At 29.9% G+C, this 15838-nt stretch overlaps 2 protein-coding genes across 14 annotated transcripts in view; one reads left to right on the top strand and one right to left on the bottom strand.

Annotated features, from left to right (window-relative positions):
• Window positions 1-12776, top strand: part of LOC106687405 (uncharacterized) — a 24046-nt gene extending 11270 nt beyond the window's left edge. Inside the window, exons 6-14 of one of the 3 annotated variants that reach the window (XM_014431267.3) lie at window positions 251-416; window positions 697-849; window positions 1266-1398; window positions 6256-6580; window positions 7836-8000; window positions 9324-9462; window positions 10345-10567; window positions 11403-11599; window positions 12514-12776. In XM_014431267.3, the coding sequence (XP_014286753.1) occupies window positions 251-416; window positions 697-849; window positions 1266-1398; window positions 6256-6580; window positions 7836-8000; window positions 9324-9462; window positions 10345-10567; window positions 11403-11599; window positions 12514-12617 (1605 nt within the window). In that variant the 3' untranslated portion in view covers window positions 12618-12776. The remainder of the gene's footprint in view (window positions 1-250; window positions 417-696; window positions 850-1265; window positions 1399-6255; window positions 6581-7835; window positions 8001-9323; window positions 9463-10344; window positions 10568-11402; window positions 11600-12513) is intronic. The other 2 variants (XM_024362194.2, XM_014431268.3) reach the window with 2 other exon arrangements.
• The window catches only part of DNApol-eta (DNA polymerase eta), a 113450-nt gene that overhangs the window by 29609 nt on the left and 68003 nt on the right, over window positions 1-15838 (bottom strand). The gene's annotated exons all lie outside the window — the stretch shown is intronic.

Genomic DNA, 15838 nt, shown 5'->3' with positions numbered 1-15838 from the left:
ATACCGCCATCTTGTTATTATAAACAATGAAACTTGGTTAGTTTGCTTTTTGGATAAACAAAGCAATGAATATTAAAATGATACATAAAATAAAACATATTTAACTCCTTTATACATCAAAATATACTATTTACTAAAAAAGAGCATATTACAATATATATATATGTGTGTATATTTAAAACATGTTCTTTAATACCAATCAAATAGATTGATTTACTTAACTTTAATTGTTTTTCTAATGTTATTTTAGGGACTCATACCACGTTATAATATACCAAATTTGAAAATGAATAAGCTAAATATATATAGTAACCCTATTGAAAAATTTCACAATGAAAATGGAGAACCAAGTCCTGTTTGTAACAGTTATAAATCAGTTCACAAGACTTTACACAATATGGGATATCATCCAGAAGGTATTTTGATGCTTAATTAACAAATATGTACCTCAGAGATTTACTATCATTCCTTGTATGTTGTCAATTATTCAAAACATTTGTGTTTTATGAGATAAGTTTATAGAGGGCCTTTTTCTTTATTGTAGGTAGGATCCTTTGAAATAATTAATAACATAATTTATATTTATTATGTTTAAAATAATTACACTAGATGATTGATCTCTGAATTCGAGAAATATTTGCTTTAAATTAATTCTATTTTAATGACTTGTGGTGAATTATTTTGTATTTGTTTCAGTTAGTAAGGATAAAATAGCTGAAAACATGGCATTTTCTACTGGTGCTCAGGTTGTTCTATCTACCAGCGCATTTTTACATTTGCTTGATAATTATCCCAAAAATGTTGGAAAATCATGGAACTTACCAGTCGTAATAAAAGAAAATTCAATTGGTAAATATTTAATTTATTCAATATTTAAACAGCTGAAGAATTACTGAAATTTTATTATTGTTACTTAAATTTTTGTATATACAATTAAATATTTGTAATTATAAGATTTAGACTCTTGATTACATTCAGAGTCAAGTTTTCAAAACTCCACTGTCAGCGATGGGAAGGAGTTGACCTACCTTAAAATACCTTATAAAGTAAAGAATAATTATTTTACAGAAGTGTCTCACCATTGAGGAATTATTTATATGACTTATTTAATACTGATTCTTAAGCAGACTAATAATTTTATGAGTCAACTAATAAAATTTACTGTGGAACAAATTCAATAATTTAACCTTATATTTATTGTTTTTTTTTTTACTTTATCTGTTATATATACACATGTACTTAAATATTTATATATTGTTTTTTAGGTCATGAAAAAAAGAAGGTAATATATATAGATAAAGCATTGCCTAAAAAATCATTAAATGCTGTTGAACGGATTAAGTGGTTTTCCAAAAAACAAATAAAAAAATTACTAACACATTGTAGTGGATTACCTAAGTAAGTTTATTTAATTTCTTTCTTTATCAATTAATTTTTGTTGGGAAACTTAGTACTCTTAACAAGGGGTGGCCAATGAAACTTTTTTTGATGATACTAGGTCAAAAACTATTGGACATGTGTTTGAGGGTTCTTGATAATTGCTCCATGGGGCCCGAGTAAAAATAATGTTTTATATAATTTTAGAAATTATTTATGTTACCATATGCCGCCTTTGTTTTATATATGTTTAATGGTTATTATATATCATCCAATTTATTGAACATTTTGTTTTATATCATTGGTTTTAATTGGTTTATGAAGGTACAATTTGAACTATTTTCCTGTAGTTTAGGTGGTCCTAAGCCTCTCCTAAGTTTTGTTTAGATTGGTGGTATTGTCTTGAGATTACTGTGTTATATTGAGATATCTAAAACAAAATTGAAGGCCTTAGGCATATATATTTTGAGTATAACAACTTTATTTTTTTATTTCTATTTACATTTGTGTCCAAGTGTTTTTTTAGGTGTAGAAAGCAATTATCAACTTTATTTTTCCATAAAAAAATATTTTATCCCGCTTTGCTAGTTCAGTCGGACTAAATTATTTTAATACTATACTGTTATATTGGTATATGGGGGTCATAATATACCATTCAATTTGTTTTTGGATAAAGAATGACAAAAAAATATTTTCAATTGAATTAAATGAGTTAAAATACTCACTAAATAACAAAAATATACAATAAAGTAGGTAAAAAGAAATATTTTTCCCAAAAAGCTATTCTGAATCGTTTTTATATTCCTTAAAAATCCTTAAATATGAAATTTCATGAAGAGCAAAAAATATTTTGACTAGCCACAAAACATCAGTTAGGCTGAATTGTTTCATAGTCAACCCACATCTGGAGGTTTCTGCCAAATATATTTCGTTTGTACCGGCTAGGTAAAATATTTTTTATTTTTCATGAAAATTCATATTTAAGTGTTTTTGAGGAATCCAGAAAGAGCATAAATTCAACTTTCCTACAGTTGTAATAATGTTGGATTTTTATAACTTTGTGAGGAGTTATGAATTTATTTTATAAACATGAGACATCGGCAGAAAAAATTATCATTTAAAAATCATGGCCGAAAATTTATAATTTTTGATTTGTGTAAAAATTCTTATTTAAGGGTTTCATAAGACACTGAGGACGAATCTGACTTGATTTTTTCCGAAAAAATTTTTTTTTGTTTACTTACTAGAAGGGACTTTAGGTTTTTGTACACTTAGACTCATTTAATACAATCCAAATTTTTTTTCTAATTAAAAAAAATAATCAATTGGTATATAATAACATGATGAGAAGATGGTCAGTTTTGCGGTCAGCAAATAAACAAAAACTTGTTTATTTGGGCCAATATTTCGACCAGAATTTCAGGGCTAAAAAGAAATAACAACCATCACTCAGAGAAACATGTTTCTCTTGTGTTTATTTGCTGACCGCACCTCCGACCATCTTCTCTTCATATTAATCTATGGTCAACTGATTACAGCTCGGTATATAATAACCATTAAATACATGGAAAGCAAAGGCAGCATATGATAACAAACAAAATTTCTAGATTCATATAAATTTTTTTTTCTCAGCTCCTAGGGTGCATTAATATGAATCCTCAGACACGTGTTTATTATTTTTGGGTGACTAGACTCCCCTCATGTAAGTCATAATAATCACTAGTCTGAATCAGGCCTGAGATGTTATTTTTTATTAGAGCCTTCTTCTTCTAACTCATATAATATGGCATAAAGGATAGAGTTGCAGTCCCAGTCCACCTAATTCATTATCTCTATTTTTGCACTGCAGTCTTGGTCTTATCAACTATTCTTCTGAGGAATCTCATTTCAGATGCTGCGATCCTCTTAACATATTTGTTAAAGGTTGCCAAGTTTTCTGATCCATGAAGTAGTACTAGAGGTAATACTGACAGTATATAGCCTAAGTTAGGCTTCTCTATTTACAGGTGGATAGCATAACCCTGCTCTCCTTCAAAGCAAAAGTGAAACCAAAAAAGCCACATCCATGGTGTTTCAATTAATAGGAATGTCCGTCATGGTGATCTAAACTGAAACAGAAGGCAGCCAGTGAATGGCTTGTACTCTTCCCTTACTCCTCTGTCACAACCCTGGTCCATCATAAGTCCTGCCTTTTTGGTTTTGATTTTTCTGCCTGCTTACCCCCTCCATTATACTCCTTCCTTTAAGTCTACCTACTTCCTAACAATCACTGCTCTAAAATTCTTTTATTTATCCCATTCATGACTGAAAAGAGGCATATAGTTGCCACATTCACTTTGGTTTGCTTTTTATGTATAAGGATCACGATATTGTCTTAGATCCACACAATAACTCTCATCCTTTTTTAATCTGGATGGAATAGCTTGGTGGTACTTACAGAAGCAAGTTAACCACCTAAACTTTTTAATAAGTTTTAAATTATTGTATAAAAAAAACTTTGTGTATTTATATGTCTTTGTCGGCCTAAGCTAGATGGTTAAAATAAAAAGTATTTGTAAATAATATCGGTGGGTTAGAGAAAAAAAAAGATATGGAAATGATAAACTTAGTTGAGTGAAACTTCATTGTCATTTTGACCCAGTTCCTTGAAAATGTTGTTAAGAAATGAAACTGAACTTCCAACAATTTAATGTTACTAATTTAAAGGTTATTTTGTATTTTATGGGTTTCATAACCTCAAATAATACACTTTATTTCTATTTCCATGAAATAGAAAATTGAAATTTCTAAGAATTTTGCACTGTTACTAGTAAGTAGCAGTAGCCCTAGTGCAATTACCTTATTAACCATGCATTTACTATCTGTATACCAACACACTAGTTCAGGTTTCATAAGAAAGTTAGTAGGCTCCTTGCTGCGGTGCGGTACATTGCATTTGTATCCACACTAGCTTATTGCATAAATTTTAAATTCATCTACCATTCATGAATAGTTTTCAGCAGCATTTACTTCTGTTCAATTTTCTCTCAGCTGATTAGACATTATTAACTGACCCCATAACTTGGTTGGAGAAAAAGTTATTACAATTAGATTTGGCAGAAATTAGTAATTGCGATTACTTTTATTCAACTAGTAATTATAATTTCGAACCATTATTACAATTGCAGTGGTAATCAGATGAAATTACTAATCAAACTTGTGTTTGCAATGATTATTATTATTACACTGAGAGTTGGGAATCCCTTCCTCACTTCGGCGCAATTGGATCTTTTGTGAGTTACCCTTCTTTCCACTAGATATCCCATATGAATTCTGTGCTTCTTACGAAGTTCAATAATTCTTTTGGGTTTGTTCTAGAAATGTCTTCAGGTTCCATTCTGTCCTGTCCCAAATACTGCAGTATTCGGAAGACAAGGGCTTCACATTCACACAGAATGTGCTGTGCCTTTTCTTCATCTTCCATACATAGACGACAGGAATCCTCCACCAGCCTCATCTTCTTAAGATGATATTTTAGGGGCAGTGGCCCGTGAGGAGTCCTGTTATCATCCTCAGTTCATTTCTAATTAGGTTAAGGTAAAATTTTGTCTTTTCCTCTGATATTTCAATAAAGAGCTTGGATTGCTTCATGCCTGGTTTCAATGTCCAGTATGTTTCCTTCTCTTAATGTTCCCAGGAGTCAACCACCTTCCTGATTGCACTTCCAGATATGTTTCAATATGGCTCTGGACCAATAAGCATCATTTCTGATCTCTTCCTTGCTTGGGTATCTGCCATCTTGTTTCCTTTAATCCCCTCATGTCCTGGGATCTACTTCAAGATCAGACATGTATTTTCAATTACTTTTCATCCAATACTGCCCACAAATTCTTGACCATGAGACCTCATGACGCTTAGCTTTGATTTATTGGAGTCTCACAAGCATACTCCTGAGTTCTCCAATCTAGTTTCTGCAAATTTTTCTTAAATATCTCAAAAAATGAGATATGAATTAATCTTTGATATTTTGAGATCAATAACCAATATTTGAAAGAATGTACCATAATGGGAATAAAGCTGGATTTTTATTTATTAAACTTTTAATGTGAAAATTAATGAATCTGCTGGCTGCCTCAGTTCTTATAATTCTATATCCATAATGTCAGCTTGGACTCAAGCTAAGAAGCTATTAAAAAAACATAAAGTTATTGTCTAATGGCGTCCAAACATGAATTAAAAAATCTGGTGTGATGCGATATAACACAACTTTCACTTACCACCCTACTTTAAGTTGAAATTAATCAGATAAACGAGCTTTTACTGTATCTTCTAATTTTGGTTCCTTTGAAATATTATGACAACTCTATTTCATACAATGATGTGATATTGATGCAGTGATGTGAGTATTTCTTGCCTTTTCTTACAACAAAACAGAAAAAAGAAACGGGGATACTATAATAGCGACTATCTTTGTTTGATACCTGTTGAATTCGAGTTCCTTTTTTCATTGTGTTGTTACTGTTGGTCCTATTCATTTAGTGTAGGTATCCATTATTTGTAAACATATACAACTTTTTTAATCATGTCATTAATTATTATTTGTCAAAGTTTCATCTCACTCCTACGATCTGGAATATTGACTAGTGAAAAGAATTTTTATGTAAATAGAATACTATCTTTAAAAGACAAAAGACTAGCAGGCACAATAAAATTGTAGAGAAAGGTTGACCTTCTGCAATGGATACTGAACCAATATAAAATATGATTGTTCAGATATGTTCGTTTACTTATAGGATATTTTGTTTTCTTTCTCTATTCTTTGTTTATGAATCATAAATACCTTAGTTTTAATCCTTTATAAATATCTTCTGAAAAAAAATAATAAAAATTTATTTCCAGAAATGAAAGAGAATACACTGAACCCTTTGATGACATAGATTATGATATTTCTGAACTAGAAACCTTTGGAATTGAAGAAGATAATGATGTAGTAGATAAACCTAGTGCTGAAATAGATAAACCTAATGCTGCTATAGATGATAAACCTATTGCTGTAATAGATGGGTCTAGTGCTGTAGTAGATAAATCTAGTGCTGTAATAGATGAGCCTAGTGCTGTAATGAGTAACCCTGAAACATCACCTCCATCACCCTGCTCTGATTCAGAACTAATAATTGATATAGATATGCCAGAACAAGGAAGGGGAACCAGAGAAAATGTGGTAGTAGTTTTATTTGTATTTATAGATGAGTTATTATGTTTTGTTTTGCTTATTACTAAATTTGGAATAAGTATATATATATATAAAGAATAATAAATTCTACCATTACATTAAATTATTAAATATGAATTTAAAATATTATTAAAATTTAAGTCTAATTGAATTTTACCTTTTCAGTAGTATATGTATTGATAATTCTCCAAAAACATACAACTTTATGTAGAACATTGACAATGTAACTTTCTACTCTAAGATTTTTTTTAAATTAGTTAACTTCATTAGCAATGAAACAATGTTTGACCAAAGGAATACTATAAACAATAATTCTGTTTATATGATACAATACATATTATTATTTTTCAAACTTACTTCCTTTCCAACCCAGTATTCTCAGTGTATAGCAAATAATATGATTTATCAATTAGCCGTAACGTGATAATAAAAATTAGCCATAATAATTTACTATTACCAAAATTTTGAGTGCTTTAAAATGATAATTCTTCTGGCATCATTATTGTGGTAAATAATATTTCCAATACTTGCCAAAGGAATTATATTTTATATGGCTATGGTTTTTAATTTTATAAATACAGTACTACTCTCAATTTTGAATTTATTAAGAGCTATTTGTATTACTTTAACAAATGTCAAAAGTTTAAGAATTAAATCAATTGTGACAGAAGGGTGCTCCTGAATATCCAGTACAAATAACTTAGTGATTAAAACTATCCACATGGTATTACAAGAAACAGTATGTATAAAATATCCCTCTGTCAGTTAAATTTCTTCTTCATATTTAACAGATGTTTGCCAGAATTATAGATACAAAGTTAGAACTTTTGTAAACTTTACATATAGTTAGAAATGTAAAGTTTACTGTTATGCAAAAAGTCAAGTTTTATTTTGTAATATCCTTCTCTCCCATTTAATATACAATGATATCATAATACTTAAACAGTTGTAGCTTCAACATATTTTATAATTTGGTTTGAGTTAGGGACATGTCAGAGAAATGACAAAAGTTGATCTTCACCCCCTCTCCCCCCCCAAAAAAATCAGTGAAATATACAATTTTAAATTAAGTACTTTTTTTGACATATTTTTTACTTTTAAAAAAAGGTTTTATTCAGTGAGGACTCCAAATAACGCCTTTTATAGATAATTATATTTTTTTTAGTTATGAACAAATTACTATCTATCTCCTTATTAATTGTTATATATTGAACATTATTTTACTGAAGTTTATTTTATTTTATAGGTTTCTCCTTTGGCTCAACCTAAAAGGCAGCAGGCAAATCAGCGGCTAAAAGAAAAAATATATTATAATCTGTGGTCTTTGAACAGTGAAAATTCCAATGTGCTTTTAAAATCTAACTTGAAAGGATTAAATATTTTAATTAGATCAAAATCTGGTGGAAAAGGAGTAAGTTGTGATACCATATTAATAAATCCACAATCTCTTAGTTTTCACTAATATACTTTGATTTTTAATGTGTTTTTTTTTCATAAAATTTGTTTATGTAATGTGTATCCGATGTATTTTTTAAAACTTTTCTTACCCTCTAAGTAAAGAGGGTATTGTAATTGGGTCAAATTTTTGATGTGTAGTTTTCAAGGATCTATCAGTTTTAGAGCTCCTGAGTCCATAAATTTTTGTTCAATAGCCTGTCTGATTGCTCCTTGATTATTTCTGGAATGGCTGGACCAAGTTTGTTATTTTGTTTTCTTGGATTTTCCCTCCCGATCTCTGTGTACTAAATTGGACAACCTGTGTGCAATTGCTTCCAACCAACAGGCAAAAAATATGTTTTTATGTAGATTGCAATGCTGACATAGCTCTAAAAAAATTTTTTAATGAAACTTCACTAAAGTCTTCTACTTAAAGCCTTCTAACTTTTCATATAGGATTCATATGACATTCTTATCTATTAGTATCAATTTATTACTGATGAAGACCTGAAATTCAGGTTGAACTGTTGGCACAAATGAATAAGTTTCATTTATTTGTGTATTTTTGATGACCGCACCTTTACATTTTACATATACACATATACAGTGTATTTTACATAGCACCAGTATTAGCAAAGATAAGGCTGTTGAAGCTTGTAAAAGTATTTCCCTCAGTTTCTCATGCAAAAAGTATTTAATTTTGGTCCATTAATTTTTTGGTTAATTCTAAATGTATATATCTTCTGGAACATTCCAGCAGCTCATTGAAAGGTAATTAAATTGTAAAATAAGACAAAATAAAATCTTTATCGGACCAATATTACTGAAGATACTGCAAGGCATCATTGTATTGGTCTTTGTGCGGGCAAAGTGGTAAGAAAAGTCATGAGAGTGGACATCCCAAATATTTTGTTTTGTGTATAGTTTTTCATTAATTTTTTTTATCTACTTAATTTTTAAAATTTATTTAAATAGAAAAAAATTCTGATAATTATTATCTTAAACTTTTTATTACAAAATTTTCAATTACATTATTTCTTCTAACTGGAGGATCTTTCTGAATGTCTTTGATTTTTAATAAGAGTATGTATTTTGGTGATAAAGTTATATATATATTTTTAAATTATAAGTATTAACATAATTTCAGTCTTGTTTAAAGTAAGTGATAATTGTCTATGTTCTAAAATTTAAAGTAAAGTTGAGAAGGCATTTTATATACAATTTTCAAAAGAAATATGTTATTACTTTTCTATTATACACCTTTTTACAAAATTAGTTGTATTTCCTCATTTTTCAGAAGAAAAAAAATGATTTATTGAAAGTTTCTTCAAAATTAGAATACCAAACTGAATATGGAGCTGAAGTGGTTACATTAAATGAAGGAATGCAGGACTGGGGAAATATCTTTATTAGACCAGGTTACAGGCTGCTAAGAGGTACTTAACAAAATTATAATTAAACTTTGATTAACATTCTTATAACTAAGAAAGAAACTACTGTCCATTTAGTCCACCAAAACGCTACATTGGTAGATACAAGATACAGTTTTTAAAATTATAAGTCTTTAATGCTCGAGAAAAGATAACTACCCGCAATTCCATAAAAACGTAAACCTATTCATAAAATTAATACTAGAAAGGACATAATTAAGTAACTGACAACAGAAATAAGTACCATTTATCTTGATATCGGATTACATTTTAATGTTCTTAAAAACGTTTTTATGGTTTTAAATAATTACTATGAGAAGTTCTGGCTAAATATCTAACATTATAAATACAATCAGGTTTATGATCCTCCACCATTCTGTTTAAAGATGACTGATGGCAGGCACATAGTGATTAATATGACATGTATAAAATAATATGTCAGTATAAAGTTTTGTCAAGATAATTTTAACCATTTTTTCATCTTAAGGTTAGAAACAAAAGCTAACAGACAAAAATTTTTGTAACATTGGTTTCAGGTCCCATAATGCATGACTGATCTAATTGATTCTAACCAATGTTCCAACAAGAGTATTATTTCTATAACTTGGAACAAAATGGACTGATGTACAAATGTTTGACATTTGAGTAACTGCACAAAAGAAATCAAAGTAGGACATACTTTAATTGTTGAAGGGGCCATTGGCTCTTTTAACAATTAATGTATATTCTCAGATTTCTTTAGTACTCAAACTCCAAAGTTTTGAACATTGTTCTTTTTTGTTCCTAGGTACTGATTTTTTATATTATCTAATTATTATTGATTTTCTTTAGTAAAGTATTTTACTTTATATTTGATAATAATGTTTATTATTAATATTTTTTTTTTAGCTCGAATAAACCCTTTAACAGGTGATGTTGTAATGTTTGAGCAGAAAACTCTTCAAGATCTTACAAATGAAATAAAACGTTTGTATAAATTTAATCCACATTCTCATTTGACTTGTTTTCATGCGTTGTTGGGAAAACTTTTGGAATTTGAACCTGGAAATTACCTTTTATCACATTCACCAGAAAATGAAAATTTTGCTCAACTTTATAAATCAGATACTAGGTATTTAATTTTTTTTTTCTTATTAGAAGTTATTCTATTTTAAAGAATGTAATTTTGTTTGTTTATTGGGTTTAACCTCTCTATGTACTATACTATTATAGGAAGATTTGTTTATCCTGTAGGCTGCCAACCTCCTAGATCTAAACTGGGATGATTGAAATTTATTCTCTGGGTCCACCAATTTACTAATTTTATTATTCTTCATTAAGATTTGTTTGGGGCTGACCGTAGGTCAGGGGTTAGGCGCAAATCTATCATTCTGAGATCTGCGGGGTTTGAATCTGGCCTTGGGCGTTGACTTTTTCATTAAGCGGCAGTCCCATAAAATGAAAATACTTGATCCTCAACCGTGGTTAGAATAATAAGAATATAAATAAATTTATAACTGGCTGTATGGAAAAATTCCAATTCCATTAAAATATAAAAAAAAAGAAATTTAAAAAGAAAAAGATAGTGGAGATAGAGACCTCTCCAAATGGTAATACTTACTGAAGACAATGTTTTATTTTCTTACATGAGAATCTGCTTTTCTGTACTGAATGATTTAAAATAGTTTCATGTTTCCATCAATCCCTGAAAATAATTTGCCTAATCTAATAGAATTTTTCACTCAGAGCAAATTCTTAAAAGAAAATATTTTCTCTTGTTAAGTATCAATATCTTATTTTATTAAAAGGGACTGAACTGTGTACTAGCCCTCATCTTTTTGTTTTTCTCTTTTGGAACAATTATTACTTAAGAATTAGTAGATTGAATGTAAAAACCAAATTTAGATGAATTAAAATTTATAATAGTTATAATTTTTTCAACAATGATTTCTTTATAAAATTTTCAGCAAACATACATTCAACTTGTCACTCAGTTACCAAATGGTTAATCCTGAAGAAATAGCATCTCCGAGACCTGAATGGTGTGAAATAGATCGGTATGTTTTGACCCCAACATTTTTACATTTTCACCGTATACCAGCAATGTTCCATCCAAAGAGAGCAGTGCCTATGACTTCTAAACTTGAAGTTAGACCTAATAAAGGTAAGCTTCCTTGGTAATATTACAAGTGCTACCTCCATTTATAATGCTTTATTTTTAATTATGTTTTTATAAGTAAAAAAAAAAATTGATTTCTTCTTTAATTTAGATTTTAATATTAATTTTATATTTTAGTTGTACTTTTATTGTTGACAAAACATTGTTAGAAGAAATTATGAAAAATTGTTAGAATAAAAACAATCAAGATTGATCTAATACCAGTTTTAATTGTGCGTTTTTTTTTTTAAAATTAAATTGTGTGCGTATAATAAGGGATGCATAAATGTATTTCTTACTTGTTTATTTATAATTACTATGTATAAATATATATATATATACATACAAATAAACTTCAGGTTACCATTTTTAAACTTGAAAAAACAATCTTAAGATATTATAACTCATATGCATAATGTTTATATTTTGTATCAATTTAGGGCTTTGCTACTTATGGTGTTTTATGTAAAATATTTTAAGTTTCCCTAATCAGTAAAGCTGGGATCAATAAAAGGAAAATGGTCCGATTGCGTTCAAAAATTAAATTAAAATATTTATTATGAGCCAATCCCTTTTGACAAGGCTTTTAAAATAATTGAAAACAAAAGAATCAATTTTCCTTTCCTTCATTTTTAAAGCCCTGCCAAGTAGGGTGAAATGTTAGCTCATAATAAATTGTTTATTTACTATTTTAGTTATTTTAACTGCTTCCGGATCATCCTCCTTTTATTAATTTTACATGGTCAATAAATGATCTATTAAATCTGAAATGGAATCCCAGCTTTGGAAAAAAAAAAGTGAAGATGACTTAAATCACTAGTTCATTTATTTGGGGTCTCTTGAATTTCAGTTATGCAAATAATGTTTATTAAATTATTTATAGTTTCATTATTAAATCTGACATATTAATATTTTTTCAGGTGTAATGAATAAACCTTTGTTGGTAAAGAAAAAGAAGAAAGGTGACAAAAAAAAAATGCTAAAGCAACATATGCTGAAAACTATTTCAGACTCTGATACTTGAACAAATTTGCTTGTGTTTTGTGATATTTCTTAAAAAGTCAGGCTGTGATTTATTATTTTATTGTAAAAACTAAGTGTGTTTCCATTTAAAACAATTATTGGTCCTGTTTCTGTCAGGAAAAACATTGATAATGTTAGATTTATTTTTTAAATGTATACAAAAAATAAACTATATTTATTATAACTTATTTATTTTATTTAGCTCCTGAGTTTATTTATTCCTTCTTTACTTCTCATATCTGCTAAAATTTTATGTTGTTGCTTAATTGCTTACATAGAACTGAAACAATATTACATATTCACAATAGTCTTGTCATAGTTAAACAGTAAATTAAGGAGTTATTTACTAATATTACTTTAAATTTTAAAACTATATAAAGCTGATATTAGACTATTCTTTGATAAAGATGATTCAAACCAAGTTGGATGATAAATAAATAAGATAAATATTAGATAGTCCCCTGGAACCGCACCTCATTTTCTGGGTTTTACAAGTGGAACAACACTAGCATATGACCATTCCTTTGGGAAATATCTGAGGTGTGAGCAGGAGTTGTACATGTTAAGGAGATAAATTGGATCTTTCTCCGGAGTTGTTTGAGTAGGATATATGGAGTATTATCCTTTCCAGATGATTTCTTTTTTTTTGTATTTCTCAATGCAGCAGTCAGGTGGCCTCAGTGGATTTTCACCGATCTGGATTAGATTTTATGATGACTTCATACTAATTTCCAGGTTTTGGGGTCAGTGTTTGTGAGGCGTAGTTGTTGTGCCAAAGGGACATTTTCTGCTGCAACATAAGGAAAGTTATTTGTCTGATGAGGTTGTTTATGATTATGTTGTTGATCATAAGTGTCTTGTATTGCGAGTTCAAAGTTGTTTGTGATCAATATATTCCTTACGCTTCGTGCACTGGGTATAAGAGACCACATGAGCTTCACAGCATGCGCACTTGGATGGGGTGTTTCTGGAGCATTCCCTAATTTTGTGGTTGGCGCCCCAGCGGACACAGACTAGTTTTGGTGTGTCCGAATTCCTTGCAGTTATGACGTTGCTTAGGGTCACCAATGTTTTTCAGTTTCTCTATTCAGTAGTACACATAGTCAATTGGACCGAGTGTTTTAAAATGTTCTAGAGCAGTGGTTGGTTCTGTCATCACTATTAAATGGTACAGGTCACATTATTTGACCTTGCTTATTTTTTTTTTGTATCTACCAAATGCTTTCAAGCCCAGATTGGCAGGCCAGGAGGACTTCTTCAATGGATTTTATTGGTTGATCCATAAAAAAAACCATCGTTTTTTATTAGATTAAGGGTAGCATCATAATCCTCGAAATTGGTGAGATAAATTTTATTTTCATCCTTATTAGAACAAATGTTAAAGTTTTTGATGTTATTCTCTAAAGAGACTTTTTTAATTTCATTGAAGTTTTAGGATTGGTTTGTTTGTAGTGGGTGTGGATGTGCTGGGTTTGTTGGCCTTCATCTTGAATAATATATTGAACATGTAAATGTTTAATGTTTGTTCGTTTTGTTGGAATTTTTAAACAATATATTTCTTAGGTATTTGAAATCTGTCATGTTCGTCAATGGGGTCCTTGCAAGATCTGAGGATTGTCTTTCCACGTGTAGATGTTTGTCATTGTAATTAAGTTAATCAATAAAAATAGTTATAAAACACTGTATAGAGATGTGAAAAGCAACAGAGCCAATAACAGAATGCTGTTGGTACCGAAGAGATGGTACACTGAGGTAATGAAACTGCTAATAATGCAAAAGCCAGGGGAGAGGTGTTGCCTGTAAGAAAGGACTTTAAAAAACTCGCTAAAGTTCCTTACGAAAAGGAAAAAAGTATAGGATAGAAGAGGTGACCAGTAAGAATTAACTTGAAATAAGAACACATCAGGTTATATCAAAAAATAGTAGAACAAAATAATTAGCCATTGTGACTATTTGCTATTTCTCAAGAGGTGTGAAGAGATGATACTCAGGGTTAATACATCTGCTAAGAATGTAAAGGACAGTGAGCAATTAATTTACTGTGTATCATTATACTTTTTGTTTGCGTTTATTTATTGAAATAATATATTCACAATTACGATAATGTTTAAATGATTTATAAATCAGAACATTAAACTATGTACAATCCAATGAATAAATTATTATAATAGTTTTTGGAGCATTGTGAGTAATGCTCTCTGTTAGGACTGCGATGAAGTAGTAGTTCTTCCGCTAGCTCTTAGATAGCGTCGCTCAACCATCTCTGCTATCCTCTACTTAAAACTTGTCAACTCTTGATTTCCTCCCTTGATTTGATTATGGCTGTCTGGTGCACGGTGGACACTGGGATAAGCTCGCCACTACACTTAAATATCCTCTGAACACCTCAATACATTTCATTTCGGAATCACCAGAGATACCCATATAAAGCCAAATGGAAGTGATTCTACCCTCCCAATCGCTACTATCTGTTTTTTACCACTCAAGCTACCTTCTGATCTTTACTTAGGATTGAATAAAGAGCTTATACGTCTTATGCTTAGAATCTCTCAGTGCCGTTAAATAGCTCATAGAGTTGCACAAAATTTATAAACCAAAGTGTGAATATCCCCTTCTGGGATTTACCCTCTAAAATTAACAATATATATATAGTGAATCTGAATATATTGCAAGTTTTGGAAATTTATATTGGACTATTATCTCGCTTCTACCTAATCTGGATCTCTCTTCCGTCCTAAACCTTTTCTTCATTTTTCAGGGACCTACATCTAGTTCCTGTAGGACTTCCCATTCTCTTCACACCTGTTGGCTAATTTCTTACGTAGTGAAGTTTCCATCCTTCGAGTTTTTACCGCTAGTTCTCGTAAAACTCATCCTATCAATTCATCTCCTAACTAGCAACCTATTTATATAAAAATACGCATTGTAGAGGCATTCCGATGTTGAATACCTCACATCTTAAATTGGAGTCAGAACTAAACTCAACCACCTCGACAAGTATTTCATATTTCCTTTTTATACAAGGTGATTAGAACTCAGCGCTCCATCTATATCCTACAAAGTTTGTAATTTAAATTATCCATTCAATTGCGTACTACGAGGTTCCATCCATTAGACTTAAGTATTGAATTGCAGGAAAGTTGGTGAGGTGATATAATCTACAGAGAGTCGAGTGTGTTTAAATCCTTTTATCTCTTACTCTCATTCACTCCTCCAGTGCGG

This window comes from Halyomorpha halys, unplaced genomic scaffold (assembly GCF_000696795.3).
Source record: "Halyomorpha halys isolate HHAL.00 unplaced genomic scaffold, Hhal_1.1 Scaffold961.1, whole genome shotgun sequence".
Taxonomy (NCBI): Eukaryota; Metazoa; Arthropoda; class Insecta; order Hemiptera; family Pentatomidae; genus Halyomorpha; species Halyomorpha halys.
The sequence above is the reverse complement of the archived record's forward strand: the minus strand, read 5'-3'. Positions and strand labels throughout refer to the sequence as shown.